At 25.6% G+C, this 18,478-nt stretch overlaps 1 protein-coding gene across 3 annotated transcripts in view; it reads left to right on the top strand.

The window, feature by feature from the left end:
- The first annotated feature begins 1,245 nt into the window (after positions 1 to 1,245).
- LOC132923197 (protein furry) overlaps positions 1,246 to 18,478 on the top strand; it is a 108,529-nt gene continuing 91,296 nt past the window's right edge. For 2 of the 3 annotated variants that reach the window (XM_060987049.1, XM_060987048.1), the window contains exons 1-19: positions 1,246 to 1,586; positions 1,671 to 1,808; positions 1,878 to 2,244; positions 2,601 to 2,780; positions 3,596 to 3,803; positions 3,900 to 4,037; positions 4,114 to 4,348; positions 4,435 to 4,613; positions 4,700 to 4,924; positions 5,032 to 5,175; positions 6,590 to 6,818; positions 6,893 to 7,195; positions 7,263 to 7,442; positions 7,524 to 7,728; positions 7,792 to 8,130; positions 8,201 to 8,350; positions 8,432 to 8,595; positions 10,855 to 11,275; positions 12,626 to 12,810. In XM_060987049.1, the coding sequence (XP_060843032.1) occupies positions 1,526 to 1,586; positions 1,671 to 1,808; positions 1,878 to 2,244; positions 2,601 to 2,780; positions 3,596 to 3,803; positions 3,900 to 4,037; positions 4,114 to 4,348; positions 4,435 to 4,613; positions 4,700 to 4,924; positions 5,032 to 5,175; positions 6,590 to 6,818; positions 6,893 to 7,195; positions 7,263 to 7,442; positions 7,524 to 7,728; positions 7,792 to 8,130; positions 8,201 to 8,350; positions 8,432 to 8,595; positions 10,855 to 11,275; positions 12,626 to 12,810 (4,051 nt within the window). In that variant the 5' untranslated portion in view covers positions 1,246 to 1,525. The remainder of the gene's footprint in view (positions 1,587 to 1,670; positions 1,809 to 1,877; positions 2,245 to 2,600; positions 2,781 to 3,595; positions 3,804 to 3,899; positions 4,038 to 4,113; positions 4,349 to 4,434; positions 4,614 to 4,699; positions 4,925 to 5,031; positions 5,176 to 6,589; positions 6,819 to 6,892; positions 7,196 to 7,262; positions 7,443 to 7,523; positions 7,729 to 7,791; positions 8,131 to 8,200; positions 8,351 to 8,431; positions 8,596 to 10,854; positions 11,276 to 12,625; positions 12,811 to 18,478) is intronic. The other variant, XM_060987050.1, reaches the window with a different exon arrangement.

Raw genomic sequence — 18,478 nt, 5'->3', positions numbered from 1 at the left:
TTCGCGATTATCGATGTTGAAAATTTAAATTAAGTACATAGTTAATAAGTAATAATACGGTCTTAGAATTTAGATTAATAGCACAGCACGGCGTTAATGGATTTAAACATAACATAATATTATATAATATTGTATACATAGAAGAAAGCCATCTTTAATTTATTTTTTTAAATTAATTTTGTCTCCCCCCCCCCTAGAAAAATGTCTGGGGACGTCAATGTTAAATAGACTTTAGACTTGTTTTAGTGTACTGTACTAACTTACTACTAAACATGACAAAATATATTTTGTCATGCTACTAAGTAGTAATTAGTAAGTATTAATGAACACTAAGACTATAGTACCTATATGTACATCAGTACATCATAATTTTAATTTTTAAGTTTGTATAGTTTAATATAATAATATATTGTACTACTACTGAGTTCCAAACCCAATAGACCAAACTATTCGAATCTCAAAATGTAACATCATTATTATAATAAGACACAGTAAAGTTATTAATACTAATACTACCTAGTAATACTCATATCTTATTAAAATTAAATTCATACCAAAACTTTACCGGGAAAGCAAATCCTTATGTATTATGTATTTGGACGTATGACCAAGAGTTCTACTCAGCGTTTAATAAGTGTAACTTAAGCAAATTCTAGTACCTATTTGCAGTACTATTGTTTGGGCGGCCTCACAATTTATTATTATACGATGGGGCCTATATTCATGAATTATCTTGTCAAATTTTAATAGTGTCAATAGTGATATTAAATTGACTGTGTATTGTGTATACAACAGTTTATGAATTGTAAATAAATAATTATAATTTGTTATACCACATAATATTTAAAAGTCATATGCTCGTATGTAATACTATTATAATAATAATTAACGATTTTTAATTTGTATATTTATTATTTTACTTATGGTAATTAAAATTAACCTGCGTTTATTTTCTTACAGCTGAGTAAAAGATTTACGACTACGGTTGTATATTAGTGTATAAACTACAGGACTACGACTGCTTTCGAATAAATCATTAAATAAATCTATAAATCCTTGTACCAATTTACTAGTTGATATAAGGAATTTAGGAATATCTTAAAATCGTGTTGATTAGTATGATTATGACAATATGATTAATATGATAATTTTTTAACTGATAATAATAATTATTTGATGATAAGTGATAAGAGATAAGAGATAAATAAAAATATAAATAATTACAAAATAATCACAATTCTGAATTCAGACAATTCAGTTATTTACTGTTCATAGTTGGACATTCCGATAGTTCTCAATGTTCTCATTCCATAGAGAAAACCAATCATAGATTTATTATGTCAAATGTCATAAATCGAAATGATTTACACAATATTTATTTTTTCATTAACTAGTTTAAATGAAAAAATAATTTATCATTGAATGTTGATTTTTAATGAACAGATAGAAGAAACATATTGATAGAATCATAGAAATGATCTGATTATTATTTAATTAATTGAATTAGTATATTATTGTATTTGTGATGGAGGAACAGAATATGGATATCAATATTGATACAAACAATCGAGAACAAATTATTCGCGGTATTAACAATTTTTACATTAATTGTATTATATATTATTGAATTTTAAAATAATTTATTGATCATGTTAATTATCACTTAAAAGATCAAACAGTCATGCTTGGTAATGTTGAATTTCAAAGTGAAATTGATTCTGGGACATCTACACCTAAACTTGATCCTTTTCAAAGCACCCAATCAAATTCTAACACAATTATTGACTCTTCACTAACTATTACACCTGGTAAAATGTCTTATTTGTTGTACTTTTTATGATTTTTATCTTTTTTATAATATTAAGTGTATATTGCAGAAAGTCAACGGCAAAGTGTAATAACAGTTTTACCATGGGGAGCACACAAAGAACGTTCACCATTCCCAAATGTAGACACAGACATCAAGCCAGGAGAGTATGTTATGCGTACATTATTTGCAGACTTTACAGTACAGGCTGAACGAAAAATGGAGGAGGTAATGACTGAGCCAGAAAAACCATTGATGAAGATTTTGCAACGTGGTGAAGATGCACAATTTGATCAGTTATTGATTGCTTTTGGTTCAGTTGCTGAACATTGTTTGCCTTCAATACTGAAAGCTCTTTTTGCTTGGTATGATCGACAAATTGGTATACTAGATATCAATGCTACAGATTCAAAGAAAATTGAACTTAAAGGCAAAAAGTATGATTAATGTTAACTTTGAATTAATTGAACTTTATAACTAAATTTTACATCTATATGTATTATATACATCACGTGATATGCATTCATGTATATACATTATTCAGTGTTTCTTAATCTTTTTGATATCACGTCATCACGGAACACCAAATAATAATATTTTTTGTATGCGGAACCTCTATAAAAATTATCTTTAAAAAAGAAGGGTACACAAAATATGGCAATTTAGGCAAACCCTTAAGTGATCTTCGTGGAACACAGGTTAAGAAACACTGAATTATACATTGAATAATATTAAAATAAATGAAAAAATAATATTATTTTAAATATGCTATATTTAATATATTTTATTTTAGTGACATTATTGATACTAAAGAAGTAGAAGTAATGGGAGAGCGGAAAGATCTGGCGGTCGAGTTTATATTTTGCTTAGCATTGATAGAAGTATTAAAACAATTACCATTTCATCCCGGGCATGAAGATTTAGTCACTTATATTGAGAATTTATGCTTCAAACATTTTAAATATCGTGAAGGGTATGTAAAATACATTCTTAATATACATCAACTATTTGGACTTGTTAATATCATTTTTAAACACCAAAAATAAAAAAATTAATATTTAAACATGTATTTGTTTCAATGATTTTTTTCTATGAAGTATTTTTAAAACATTAAAAAATTTCTTATATTTCATACACTTTTAGCAATTGAAAATTGAGTCCTATTGATTCTATAAAGAAGACATTTTCTGAATAGCACCTGTAGAAAAATTATAAATGAATATCAGTAATTGTAATGGGTTTAAAATTGTTTTCAACTTTTGATTCTGATAATTTATTTTGGTTTTATAATCGTAATACATTATTAACATTTAATTAATAGATAGCAAAAGCCTCTATAAAAATATAATTAATGAATATTGTTTATAGTTTATATTTTATATAGATAAAATGCAACAGCTTGATTATTATTTTTTAATGAACCAATTTTTAATAATAATCAATAAGTTCATATTATTTGGAAAATGTGTACATGACTAGTATAAAATTCAAAGTGGGGTCAGTGGCATGGATAAGAATTTTCATTGAGGGGGAAGGGGATATATATACTCCAAAAAACTAGCTAATTTTTGTAAAAAAAAAAATTGATAACAAAGTATTTCTATAAAAATAAAAGGTCATGGTGGGATCCATCACCCATATCACCATACGCCCATGATGCGGGTAACAACAATGGTTTAAAATCAATAAAAGTTAAATCAATAAATATTATCTTTTTAGTATTCTTTTATTGTATTATTGAAATTGGATCTAAATTTGTGTTAATTAAGTATCATAATTGATTTCTAGGGCACAAAACTGTCCCAATGCACCAAATATACACATGGTGGCTGATTTATATGCAGAAGTTTTAGGAGTTTTAGCTCAATCTAGGTTTTTGTCTGTCAGAAAAAGGTTTATGGCTGAGTTAAAGGAATTAAGAGCTAAAGAACCATCACCACATGTCATACAGGCTATTATTTCATTACTAATGGGAATGAAATTTTTTAGAATTAAGGTACCTAAATTCTACATAAATATAATTTTATTTTTATACATTTAAGGTATATAGATTTATATTTTTGATATTATTATAAAATATTTTGATTAACAGATGGTTCCAATTGAAGATTTTGAGGCTTCATTTCAGTTTATGCAAGAGTGTGCTCAGTATTTTCTTGAAGTCAAAGATAAAGATATTAAACATTCAATGGCAGGATTATTTGTTGAAATTTTATTACCTATGGCTGGTGTAAGGATTATTTAAATGTTTCTTTTTTTTTTTTCCTGTAAACCAATGTAATTACATATTTTTCTTATTTTGTTAGATTGTTAAAAATGAAGTAAATGTTCCTTGTTTGAAAAATTTTGTGGAATCACTTTATTCAACAACTTTAGATATGTGTACCAAATCAAAACACAGACTATCATTGTTTCCATTAGTAACTTGTTTGCTATGTGTTAGTCAAAAAATTTTTTTCCTACAAAATTGGCATTATTTTTTGGCAATGTGTTTATCAAATTTAAAAAATAGAGATACAAACATGTCAAGAGTTGCTTTAGGTAATTCAAATTTAAAAATCAGTCTCAAATTATTTTGTTTTATTATTAATTTATATATATATATTAATCTTGTATTTTCATTATAGAGGCACTTTATCGTTTGCTATGGGTATACATGGTGAGAATAAAATGTGAAAGTAACTCTGCTACTCAGTCTCGCTTACAAAGTATTGTACATTCTTTATTCCCTAAAGGATCAAAAGCTGTTGTACCACGTGATACACCTTTAAACATATTTGTTAAAATCATTCAATTTATTGCTCAGGTAAATTTAGTAATTATTTTTGTTATTTTAACTTTTTGAATAACTTATTCCAATAACACCATAATTTCTAAACATTATTGTTCCAGGAACGGTTAGACTTTGCTATGCGTGAAATAGTATATGATTTGCTAAGTGTAGGACGACCAATTAAATTAATACTTACACCAGAACGAATGAGTATTGGTCTCAGAGCTTTTCTCGTTGTGGCAGATAGTCTTGAACAAAAAGAAGGTGAACCACCAATGCCAGGTACATCTGGAGTATTGCCATCTGGTAGTACACTCCGGGTGAAAAAAACTTTTTTGAATAAGGTTTGTAAACTATATCACTATATTATATAATATTATAGTTTTATCATTAATTGATATAAGCGATATTTTATAATAATAAAACTATTTAATTTAAATAATACATTTAGATGCTAACTGAGGATACAGCAAGAAACATTGGTATTCATTCTTATTTTCCAAACGTACGACGAGTGTTTGTTGAAATTTTAAGAGCATTGGATACTCATTATGGCAGACCTTTGATGATGACTAGTACACAAAATATGAATAAAGTATTTTTGAATTTTCACTTTTATAGATTTAGTTATTAATTTTTTATCCATAAAATAATCAAGAATAAAAAAAAGGGTAGGTAATGGGTATCGCTCTGCTGTATAGTAGAGACGGAGAGTAGGTCACTATAATGGATGTGTTAAATTTGAATGCAATGACAGGTATCATTTTATTATAAAATTTTTATACGAAAAACGATTCTGAACAGAGTTGATTTGTCAGTCTAGGATAATTAGTAGGATATATTATTTTATTACCTATATTTAAATTGTAATATATTGTTATTCTTAAAAAAAATTAAATTTCATACGCTCATAAAATGTTTTCTATATTGACACCGGAGTTCTTTTACAGTTATTTGAAGGAATACTTATGCAAAATTTTGTATTGGGTTTTTAACCTAAGGTATAAATCACAAAAATGTTCAACTTCAAAATTCCTTGCTAAGTTTTGCGATTTTGTAAACATTTGAACTTTAAATGCTTATAAATAACAATTATAACTAACGATTTTTGATTTTTTTTTTACTACGATAAGTACAATTTATAATAAACCTTGTATTAAAATTTAAAGATTTTTTGGAAAACCACATTTTTTTATCGGCATTTCAAGAAAAAAAATTTAGAAAAATTGAAAATTTCAATTGTCTGCAAATAGCTTAAAAAAGTCAAAATATTTTTAAAATTTAATCGTAAATAGATAACGTTAATATCATAAACATTTGGTGAAAATTTCAAGTATTTACAATGATTTATTTTTGAATCGCAACAAAACAAAAAAAATCAATTATGTGTAAAATTTCCCATTTTTCCATTACTTTTTTTTTTAGGGTTTTTCCTGACGCTTTTGAAAATTAATGAAAATTTTTTACTCTTGAACCCCTAAAGTACCAATTAGATGAATTTTCCTTTTTAAAAAGGGGCTGAGGTTAAAAATCAAAACACTATTACTACAAAAAGTAGGTAATGACAGACATAAAAATAAAAAAATAAAAATAAAAAACCATACATCATTGTAAAATCAATACATTCATCACTTCGTTCAGAATCTAATAATTAAAATAAGGAATTTATTTTTTACTCTTGTGTAAGGATTTAATAAATATGTATAGCTTAAAATTCTTTAAATCATATTTCATATTGTATAGATACAAATGTACAATATAGAACAATTTGCTTTAATTTTTAATAATAAACACAAATTACTGATAAATAAATAATTCATGGTAAGTAATAGTCCAGTTAAAAAGTTCATTAATTGTAATTCTTTATTTTTGCATTGGACTCTTTTAATCAGGTTCATGGGGATATGTATTATTTTTATACTTATAGTATGTACTATATTATGTTTTACAATTTTGATAGCTTATATAATTTTAAACTTTATAGATTAATTGATAGTTTGTTGTAATAGGAACCTGATGAGATGATAACTGGTGAAAGAAAACCACGTATTGATCTATTTCGAACATGTGTTGCGGCTGTTCCACGTTTAATACCTGAGACTATGACTGGTGCTGAATTAGTAGATATGTTGTCTCGTTTAACTGTGCATATGGATGAAGAACTCCGGGCTTTAGCATATCAGAGTCTTCAAACTTTGATTATTGATTTCCCAGAATGGCGACATGAAGTAATTACTAGTAAGCATATAATATAGTGGTTAATGTATTTATTCATTATTCAATTATATTGAATGTTTAAAATTTACATTTAGGTTTTACACAATTTTTGGCCCGTGATGTGCAAGACACATTCCCGCAATTAATCGATAATGGCTTGCGAATGTTATTGCAACTATTAACTTGTTGGAAAAATAGTATTACACCAGGATTGATAAAAAATCAAACGGAAAAAAATAAAAAAATAGATTTAACTAATAACCAACAAAAATTTAAAAAAGTTGATTTTTCTCAAGCAGAAGCCTTAGCATTAGTAATGTTATGCAATTGCCGACCCAGTCCCCGCCGTTTATCAGCACACATACTTCGTGAAATAAAATCTCTAGTGAAGATATTAGGTTGGCGTTTTTAGAAATACTTCATCATAGTAAATGTAAAAATTAAAAAAAAATTATTTTGGTTTAGATAATATAAAAGATATACTGCCAGTTATTGATGTTATTGATAAAGCTTGTCCTCAGTTAATTGAAAGATGTCTTCCTATGTTGCCTTCAGCAGAAAAATTAGCAGCAATGACTGCATCTGCAGCAAATTCAATTGATTTACAATGGATTGTTGATCGCAATGCTCCTATATGGACAGCAGGTAAATTAATATTTTATAATTGTTTTAAATTTACAATTATTATTGAACTTTTAGTGAATATTTAAGCATAAAATGTTTTAGGAATTCAAGACGATATTAATTCTACTAAAACTGCTTCATCATTAAGCTTATTGGGTGGAACTGGAAATAGTGATCCTTGGGGAACAATACTTTTTGGTATTTTGTCTCCAAATGTTCTCATAAATCAATGCCCTTCTGTTATTGCTCAGGCTTGGTTATTAGTATTTTCTAGAGTTCATAATCTTTTTACAGTAATTGACCCCACGTAAGTTAGTTTATATTATTATTAATATTTTTGTACTACTCTATAATTATTTTATTTCTATAGACCAGTTAGTGATAATAGAGCTTCATTATTAAGGAGCTCAGCTCCTCCAAGGAAGCCTTTAACAGAACGTGATCAATACTTAACTCTTTGGCGATATTATACAATGTTTGCTATGCGAGTTGTACCTCTTGCTCCAAATCCAGTTGTACGTTGTGCTTCACCTGATTTAAGCTTAAGTTCTTCTCCAGACAGTTTAACAATTGGTGAACGAAATGATAGCAAAAGTGTTACACCAACAGCATTGTATAAATTAATTGCACCATTATTAAGATGTGAAGTAGCTGATGTTAGAGATGCTGCTATTTATGCCATGGGAACAATAAATCCTGAAGCATTAAAGTAAAAAAAAAAAAAAATAATTAAGCTAAGTAGATTTTTAAAGTTAATATGTATATTTTATACTTAATAGAGATCTTATGGAAGAATTAATTTCTTTTATAAAAGAAGCTGTGGATAGAAAACAAGAAAATATGAGACGACGTAGACGTAGAGATGCATTGCGTTTACAGTTAGTTAAGGTTTTTGAACTTATTGCAGGATATGGAACATTTGGTTGCAGGTAAATATTGTATAATATCTAGTAAACTAATAAATTTGCCGAACAAATATACCTATATTATATCTATTGTCTTTTTTCCAGTTCATTTGTTCTAGATAGAGATACATATTCGCTTCACCCAACAATTGAAGAATATGTTGATGGAGCTAGAATATGTCTAGAATTGGAATCAGAAAAAGATAGTCTTAGAGAAATAAAACTGTATTTTTGTAGATTTGTTATGAAGATGATAAAAAGTTTTGAACGTAAGTATAACATTATATAAGCTTGTTAAAAATATAAAAATTTTAGTTCAGTTTTTATCTTAATCTATTATTTATTTTAAATTTATAAATTAATCGGAAATATTAAATACCAAGATAATTATACAAGTATACAACTTAATAAAGTAACTATGTGTCATTTATTAAATAATAAATAAATAGTAGGTACTTGTATGTATTTTATAAATATAATAAATAAAGATAGGGTGTTGATATCTGGTCATAAAAAAGCCCCAAAAAGTTAATAATGTTCTTTATTGTTCTAAAAACTGTAAAAAATAACAATAAAAAATACTTTAACAATTTTCATATTACAGTAATTTAAAATATATTATGTTAAAAAATTATTTAGATTATGCTCAATAAACATCAATGTCAATTTAATTGCATTTATTGGATTTATTCAATACAATAATAAATATAATATTGGATAAGTGACTACATTGGTATATCTGTAAAAGCATATATAGTATGGCATACGAGCTCTTTTACACAATATATATTTTAATCATACATAAAACTTCTAATAGTAACTTAATATTATTCAAAAAAATTATGTTAAGAAATAAAAAAATGCAATTATAACTAAAAATAACTAAAAAAAGATAGACAAGTGGATATCGCTCTGCTGTATAGTAGAGACGAAGAGTAGGTCACTATAATGAATGTGTAAAAATTTGAATGCAATGACAGGTATCATTGTAGACAAAAAACGATTCTGAACGGAGATGATTTGTCAGTCTATGATAATTAGTAGGATATATTATATTATTACCTATATTTAAATTGTAATATATCGTTATTTTACGTGATTTCAAAAAAAATAAAATTTCATACACTTTTAAAATTTTTTCTGTATTGACATTGAAATTTTTTTTTATAGTTACTTGAAAGAAAACTTATGGATAACTTTGTATTGGGTTTTTTACCTTAGGTATAAATCACAAACATTTTACAAATTTTCAACTTCAAAATTCCTTGCAATTTTTCGCGATTTTGATATATTTTGTAAAGATTTGAACTTTAAATGATTTTTGATTTTTTTTTACTACAATAAGTACAACTTATAATAAACCTTGTATACAATTTTAAAGATTTTTTGGATGGTCAATTTTTTTTTCTAGTCATTTCAAAAATAAAAAAAAATTAGAAAAATGGAAAATTTCAATTGTCTATAAATATTAAATAACTTAAATTATTTTGAAAATTTAATCATATATAGATAACGGTAATATAAAAATTTCAAGTATTTACAATGATTCGTTTTTGAGTTACAGCAAAATCAAAAAATCGATTTTGTCAAAAACTGATCATGCGTAAAAATTCCCGTTTTTCGTTACTTTTTTAGGGTTTTTCCTGACGCTTTTGAAAACTACTGGAATTTTTTTACATTTGACCCCCCAAAGTATCAACTAGATGAAATTTCCTTTTCAGTGGGGGGCTGAAGTCAAAAATCAAAGCATTATTTCTACTCCAAATCGTGATGACAGACACAAAAAAAAAATAAAAATAAAAATTCATTGTAAAGTCAATACATTCTTCACTTCATTCAGAATCTAAAATGCAATATTAAAATTATAGTATATTCTTAATCTGGGAGGCATGAAATGAGTTTTCATCTAAGAAAACATTGTATATGATGGAAGTAAAAAAAAATGAATAAATAATCAACATCTTATCTCAAATTATAAATAATATTTTTATAAATCAACTAACATTATATGTGAATTTATACTGTAACTACTCGTAGTAAATTGATGTTCTAAGTACCTATTTGCTTCTATGGTTTATAGTTATTTTTTTGTTAATATAATTCTATTGATAACGAGAAGTAAAAATACTTCTAAGTAAAAATAATTGATTGCTTTCCAAATTACAGTTATTTGATTAATATTTATTTGTTTAGTAAACCATTGACAGATAATTAAAAGGAATGTGCATACGGTACTCTACTTTGATAATTTTTTAACTTTAAAGACTTTTGTCCTTTCATTCATTACAACAAGGATTCAAAAGATAAAATATTATTAGAATTAGCTCATTTAATTAAATTATCAAAAACTGATGTATTTTTATATTAAAACATAAAATTGTTTTTATAAATTTCTTTTAAATTTTGAAAAAATGTGTATTTTTTGTTTTTTTTTGTTCAATTATTTTGTTCATTGTTTAAGATTGAATATTTTTTTTAATTTACCATGTAAACAGAATTTATTATAAATAATTCTTTTTTTTTTTTAGTTGAAACATACCGTACACTGTTAAAACGAGAATTACGCCAAAACTTATTTACTCTATTTTGTAATTGGGCTGAACATTGGGCATCATCTGCTATTTCAACTAGTTTACTGACCATAGATTTAATTAAAGATGATTTGCAAATGGCATCCTTGCAAGCAGCTTGTGCAGTCCTTACATGTGGCCCATGTTTCAATCATACTTTGGCTGAACCTGATGGATCCTTGTATACTTGGATAGATGTTTTATTAGCACATCCTGATAAACGAGTTCATCAATTAGCCTTAGAAACAGTTGTTTTGCTGTTAGATTGTAATCCAGACATGGGAGCACTTCTAGATTGGGTCGTAGATAGATGTTATACAGCTGTGCCATCAGTAGCAGATGCATGCTTTCATGCACTTGGAGTGATATTCAGCACTAGGTAAGTAAAATTATTGTATACATATTATCCAAATGAATACAAGTATAAAAATATTTCATTGATATAAGTATTTTTTTTAATACTTTTAATATTGCTCAAAAACAATTTTTTCTTTTATTAAATTTGTTGAGGTATAGTCATTATTCTAAAAAGTTTAATATGTATTGTATTAATTAGGTTAGGTACAATTTTTCCTGTTAATCTAATAATCGAGGTTTAAAATTTAAAAAAAATATTGATATTTTAACAAGCTTAATGTATGCCCTATAATCTTAAACAAGTATTATATATTGTGTTGTTCATTTGTTATTATATTTTTATTTAATTAAATATTGATATAATCTTGAACATAGTAAAAATAAAATCTTGTATAGATTTAAAGGGCACTTTGTCATTAAATATGTCCCACTCACTTGTGTTTTCTCTATTTTAATGTGTGCAATATAACCCTTCATAAATTTGTATTAATTTTGTTAGTTTTAATATTATAGTTAAATTACATATTTTCAAATTTAAATCTAACCTGGTAATAAGAATTTAAAATAAAATAATTGTTTTAGTATTGATATAATCATTCCAAACACTTGAGGTCTGTCAAATTTCTCATGACCCATTTATAAAATATCATATAACAAAAGGTTTTTTTAAGTGTCAGGAAAAAAATATATGGGTTTCTGGATTTAATAAATTGAATGTTGAATATCTATTTATTTCATACAATTTAATAAATTATAAACTCACAAAAAAATATATCTCATGGTTTTTATTTGTGTAGTTGCTTTAACGTAGAACTTTCCATGTATAAAGTATGAGTAAATTGCAATTCATTTTTCGGTAATAGTTAACTATGAAAAATACTCTATAATGAACATTTTTATGATATACTTAATTAAAATAAAGTGTGCAACAAATAAATGCTCCATACAGTAGTAATAATGCAGTGTATTGATATAGTATTATATGTGAAGAAACTTTCAAAGTATTATACTTCAGTATAATTATTTATTTGTTTTCATATTTTCTTATTTCAAATGATCTAGTTGCTCCTTTATTTTTACTATGTACCTAACTATAATAAATTAACTATTAAAATTTAAAAAATATAAACTATAGAATTTTTGCCAAGTAAATTATATTAAAGATTTACATTGTTCAATAGTTGATACTAGGTATATTAGTTACAACCAACCAACTGAAATACTAATTTTTAGGTTACATGCCAACTGTCTATAGACTATAGAAGTTCAAATTTAAGTTATATGTATAGTTATTTATAAAAATATACATATACATGTATGAAACATATAATATAATACATATTGTTCAGAAAATGATTAATATTTTGTTTAGGGAATATCCATGTGATCATTATACAGCAATTATTAATGTTACACTTATGAATACCGGTTGTCCTCGGTCTTCTGTACGAGATACTGCTTTACAATTATTACAAGTTTTAGATAAGAGGTTTTTTGGATCTGGATGTGTTGAACTTTTACCACCAATTTTACCATCCGAATCTCCAGTTACTGCACGTGAGTACTATTTTCGATCGTATGAATATTTAAAAAATTTAAGATTAATAACTTAATCAATATACTTATATAATATAATACTTAGCAGTTAGCATGCACACTTTAAAAATGAAGATTCCCAAAATTCCAAATTTTTAATTATACAATTTTAATTGATAATAATTGATAAATATAATAGTGCACTAGGAAAAATAATTAAGGGCAAACGATTAAAAAGTGATTATTAAAATCCATAATGAAATGAGTAAATGGAATCTAATTACGATTTATTAGTATAGATATATATTATATTAGTACAAAGTATATTATCTATTTGCGACATTTACGTAATAACAGATCTTGCTAATAAAATATGTATATAAATAGAGAATCTTTAATAAGTTTACATTAAGAAAATAATTTTAGTATGAGTATTATTATTTATTAGTTGTATTAATAATATTTAATATTATATTGAATTGTTTCATGCATATTGATTTGGTGGATAAGGGAATAATCGCCATTGATCAATTTATCACTATAGTGTGCATAATACTGCCGTCAATTTTATTCAATACTCAATTAGTGAACGTATACAAAGCTTTCACTATGTATGTTATGTGCAGGATAATAATAATTAATTGTATAATAATTAAACATATTAATTTTAATCAAGGCCTCAATGAAAATAAATTTCAGTATCCATGGATATTGGACATTTATTATTTTTTTGTTCTTTAAGAACTCTTAATAATTCTCGTTTAAATTGTCATCCTAATATTATTTACATCATAATTTATTATTTATATACATTATACATATACAGTTACAATTGTAATGTCTTACATAAAGATAATGTTAAAGAAAATAGTGTGTTTACTGTCACCAAACTTATAACTAATTCAATTATTATTATGCTTCGATATGGATTAAATGCTCTTGATGTTTTTATATCTTGAAATATCTGAAATTATTTTAATGTTTTGATTTTATACATATTTAAAAATTGTATCATTTCGTGGTAGTTTTTTGATCTATCGAGTTTAGAGTTGTTAATTTAGTCTATTTTGTTTCGAGAATAAACTCCTTAATTTTATTTTTTAACAACTCTGTTTTCTAGTATTTTAATAAAATGTCTGACTGATTTCCGATACAATTACGAATGTGATGAATATTTGAAAAATGAGCAAGTGTCAAATTTAAGTAATTTGCGCTACAATAAACGTAGAGAGTCAGGTGAATTTCATATATCACAGATTGTAAGCCTTTAAAATTTCTATTCATGGCAATATGGCACACCCTTGTCCTAATATCTATTGATTATTAATACCAACCCTATATATATTAATATATCTGTCGTCTCCTGAAACTGAATTAACACTGAAAAATACTTGAATTTGTTTAGTTTTGCAAATATTTCTTTTATGTTTAATTTTTCTATCAATTTCAATAAATTTATTTTGGATCAAAGAACTTAAATAAGAAATATTTAATCTTTTATTTTATATATGGTCAATTAAGTTTTTGTCATCATATTAAATACGCATTGCCGCATTGGCAATTAAGCACGCCAATTGCCATCATTATGTTGGACATTTTCTAATATAAGCGATCCGGAATCATTAGTACCACGAAAAGCAATTTCTTGTTGGACACAAGATTATTATTTCAGTCATCGTTTTAATTTTTTGCAATCTGTATTTATTTGTGTAGTACGATGAATCGTGAAATATTTTGATGATTTTTCGAATGGACAGCTATGAAATTGTCATCTCGCAAGAAATTAGTCTTATGAAAATATTTTTTAGAATATTCATTGAATACTTCAATTGCATGTTCCAATTATTAAAAATATTGATTACTAAAGTGAAAAGTTTTTGACCTTCGAATCTAAATTTCTGACTAAATATTACACATTATTTATAAACGGCACCATCATTTTCAATTTTTAAGTAAACAAGCCATGTTAAACGTTCAAACCATATCAAGCAAAGGAGGAAAATCCAAATCCTGACTCCTATTATTTACGGCTTTTATTTTGTTTGTATTAGATTATGCATTTATAGGTATTGTGTAAGGTAATTCATTAGTAATAAAAATGAGGTTGAGCATACTTATACCCTGTGGATATGTATACTGTAAATAATATATAATTTAAATTTTGGAAGGTTTAATTTTGTTGAATAATTGAATGAAAATTTAGAAAATAGTTAGGTATATTTGAATAAAAAATAAATTAAAATCGTAAAATGTATAACTATATAGATTAAGTATAGTTATCCTTGTCAACATCACTATGTATATTGTTTATTTCGAGTCTTTGATATCTGTAATATACATAGATTCTGTACCTATCTATTTAGTATATGTAGTTATTTTATACCTACATATAACGTGTATCGTATATATCTTATCGTAATAACCGTGTTACATTTATTATGATAATATTATCGAGACAATTTTAAACGTAACATAAAATATATCTGTGCTAACTCTGAATTTTCAGTGGATAACCGTGCGCGAGTGCGCGTTATTTTATTAAGTAGATTGAAAATGACACACATTATTAAATCAAACAAATATAATAATAAGTTAATGGGTATACATATACCATACAATATATTATGTTTAAAACCAAAATCCATTGGCATTGTGTCAAACGCACTTTTAATATACAAGGAAAAAAAATATGTGATGACTGATGAATATAACAATAATGAAAGAAGTATTGAACATTTTTTAAATGTTTATCGTGGACGTTTATAAACTTTAATTAGGTAATATATGTATTTGTGTAAATTATCTGATTTAAAAAAAATAATATATCTTATATCTATATAATCTGTATTTTCATCCTATTTTTAATTCTAAATAAAGAGTTTGTTATGGTTTATTTTGGACATTTCTACCACGAATATTTTTGATTTTGGACAATTTTACCTCGGACATTCCTAATTTTTTACCTAGATTCCATACGTCGATATATGTATGGTTTTCTCTTCGGCATCGGATCTATGAATGATATTACATTTATTTATTTATTTATTTTTATATTTATAAAGAATATTTACAATCTGTATTACATAGCAAAATAAGTAAGTTTGATAATTTATATGCATTTTAACCTTGGATAATATGAGGAGGAAGGCTAACCAATGATGGAACCCAACGTGGTATATTATTATTATTATTATTTTTTTTAATTTAGTAAACCTGCAATATTTTCTCTTGAGCCAATGGATGGGATTAATGGGTTGAGTATTTGATGAGATTTTATGTACTAATGGGTTAGTATAGTAATGTAATTACTAATTTGAAAAATAAAAAGATTTGTAATATTTGGTGGCTAGTTGGTTAACTGATTCGATTTTTTAGCCGGAGTGTAGTGTTGAATTTGTTACAAACCAGGGTGCGGAGGTTATCATACGGAGGGTAATCGACAGGAATGCTTGTATGGTGCGAATTTGGGATGGTTTAGAAAAGTCCCAAATTTGGATGGCATATGCCTATATTGGTTGCAAAAAGGATTTGTACATAATATAGTTTGGTATGGATTGGAAGTTTTGATTTCAAAATTAGACGAAGTTGATGTAGTCGGCTGTTGAGGGTTTTTCTTTTTGCTTTAAGGTGGGGGCACCAAGTTAGTCTTTTATCAAGTGTAATGTCGAGATATTTGACGTTAGGAGATAATGAAATTTGAGTACCCTGAAAGTAAACAGGTGGAGGGTCTGTTCTTTTTAAAGTGAATGGTACATAAACAAATTATAAATAATAAACGCATGTAAATTAAATTTTTTAAGAACTAATAAAAAATGATTTGAGGTTTATTTAGGGCTAATGTGTATTTATCATTGTCAGTTAAAATCTTTATTTCGTTAGTGGTGAGGGTTACATTTTACAAAATTTGTCATTTTCACTGTTGATATGTATTATGTAACAGTGTTAAATATGTGTTAAACTAGCTAAAAATGTTATAAGTGTAGGTAATAGGTAATAATATTTCTTTACGATTTCATAAGAAAAACTTAGAACATTATGCCAGGATTCTAACAGGATTTTTACTTTTAAGACTTGGATAGTTAAGCCAGTTAATAGGAGTTAAACCCAAGGTATTTTACATAAGCAGGAAAAAATGTAAATGTGGATTAATGTTCACCCCTTGTATGGAGTAGTTCGCAGAGAAGTTAAACTATTATTTTTAAACCTAAACCCAGAATACTTGCATGTATTAACAAAATTGTTTTTGTTTATTTCAACCGAGTTAAGTTTAAATAAAATATGAAAAATAAATTAAAGCAAAAACAAAATAATATCATGTTAAATAATAAATAAAAATGTTTTAAATAGGGACATCTATTGACAAATTATTTAGGCTAAGTACTTATTCGTACCTGTTGTAAGTACATATTTAATTAGTATTTACCTATATACCTATATAGTACCAATAAACTTAGATATACACATTTACTAACAATCCAATAACTGTATCAATGTGATCAATAACACAGTATGTTGTATGTGTGAGTGTCATTAATAATTAATGTAAATAATTTATACATTTTTAAATATTTTTTATTATTAACATTTTTTTAAAAGCTGAAATAAAATGTTAATACTTTAATTGAACTAAAAAAAATATATATATATAAAAAAGTAATTTTAAAGTAAACTTCATGATTAATTCAAATATATTTTCACAGATTGTAATGGATAAATATATGAGAAATGAGATTAAAATTAATTCGCAACGATTAATACTTTTAGAAAAAAATAAAAACATAACAAAATAACTAATATTTGTGTCATGCGTGATGGGCATCGGGAGTTTTCCGCTGTTTATTTTGGATTACAATCACACACACTAATGATCACGGACTACGCACACATTTATACGATGTGCGCGCATGTACTTAAAAAATTGCTTTATTAAACTCCCTAAAAACGGACCGGAATCGAATCCCTTTAATTCATTATCATTACCATGACGTAGAATTTAATATCCTAAAAAACAAAAAAAAAATGCCTTTAACAATACGACTTCATACACTAATAGTACTTTGAAACTTTAAATATTGCTTTTAGAATTTGTCTGTTTTCTTTTTTTCATCTTGATGAGAAATAAAAAAATGATTGAATAAAAATCTATTTGTATTATTTAAACCAACGAAATTTGACAATATTGTGATTGATACAAGTCTTAAATAAAATTATATTTCTATATATGTACTTTTAATTTATATTATTTGCTCCCGTATGACAACAATTTAATTTGTCAAAAAATTATATAATTACATAAACACCGCTGCATCTGTCTAGTTTATAGGTAAAAACTAAAAATATATGTAATAAAAATTGTATGACAAAATCAAACAAATAAAAACTATTTAGTTTTCCTTTTTTTTTGTGGTATAGCTTATGGTAAATTTTTATTCATTGTTATATTATTTACAAAAAATGTACTCAGTTTAAAAAGTTTATTCATTTTTAAGTTTTTGTTTATGGACGAATCGAAAACCTGAAAGTAATATTTAATTCCGTGTCCTAATCATATTAATAGACTTATACCTAATATTTATTTAAATTTGTAACCTAAGACAAATTATGGTTACAAAATAACTTATGAGTTATGTTGTATTGTTTTGTTATTATATTGCAGACATATTAATTTTAATTTAGTAATTTTAGTAAA

Source organism: Rhopalosiphum padi, chromosome 2 (genome assembly GCF_020882245.1).
Source record: "Rhopalosiphum padi isolate XX-2018 chromosome 2, ASM2088224v1, whole genome shotgun sequence".
NCBI lineage: Eukaryota > Metazoa > Arthropoda > Insecta > Hemiptera > Aphididae > Rhopalosiphum > Rhopalosiphum padi.
This window is presented reverse-complemented; position numbering and strand designations above follow the sequence as displayed.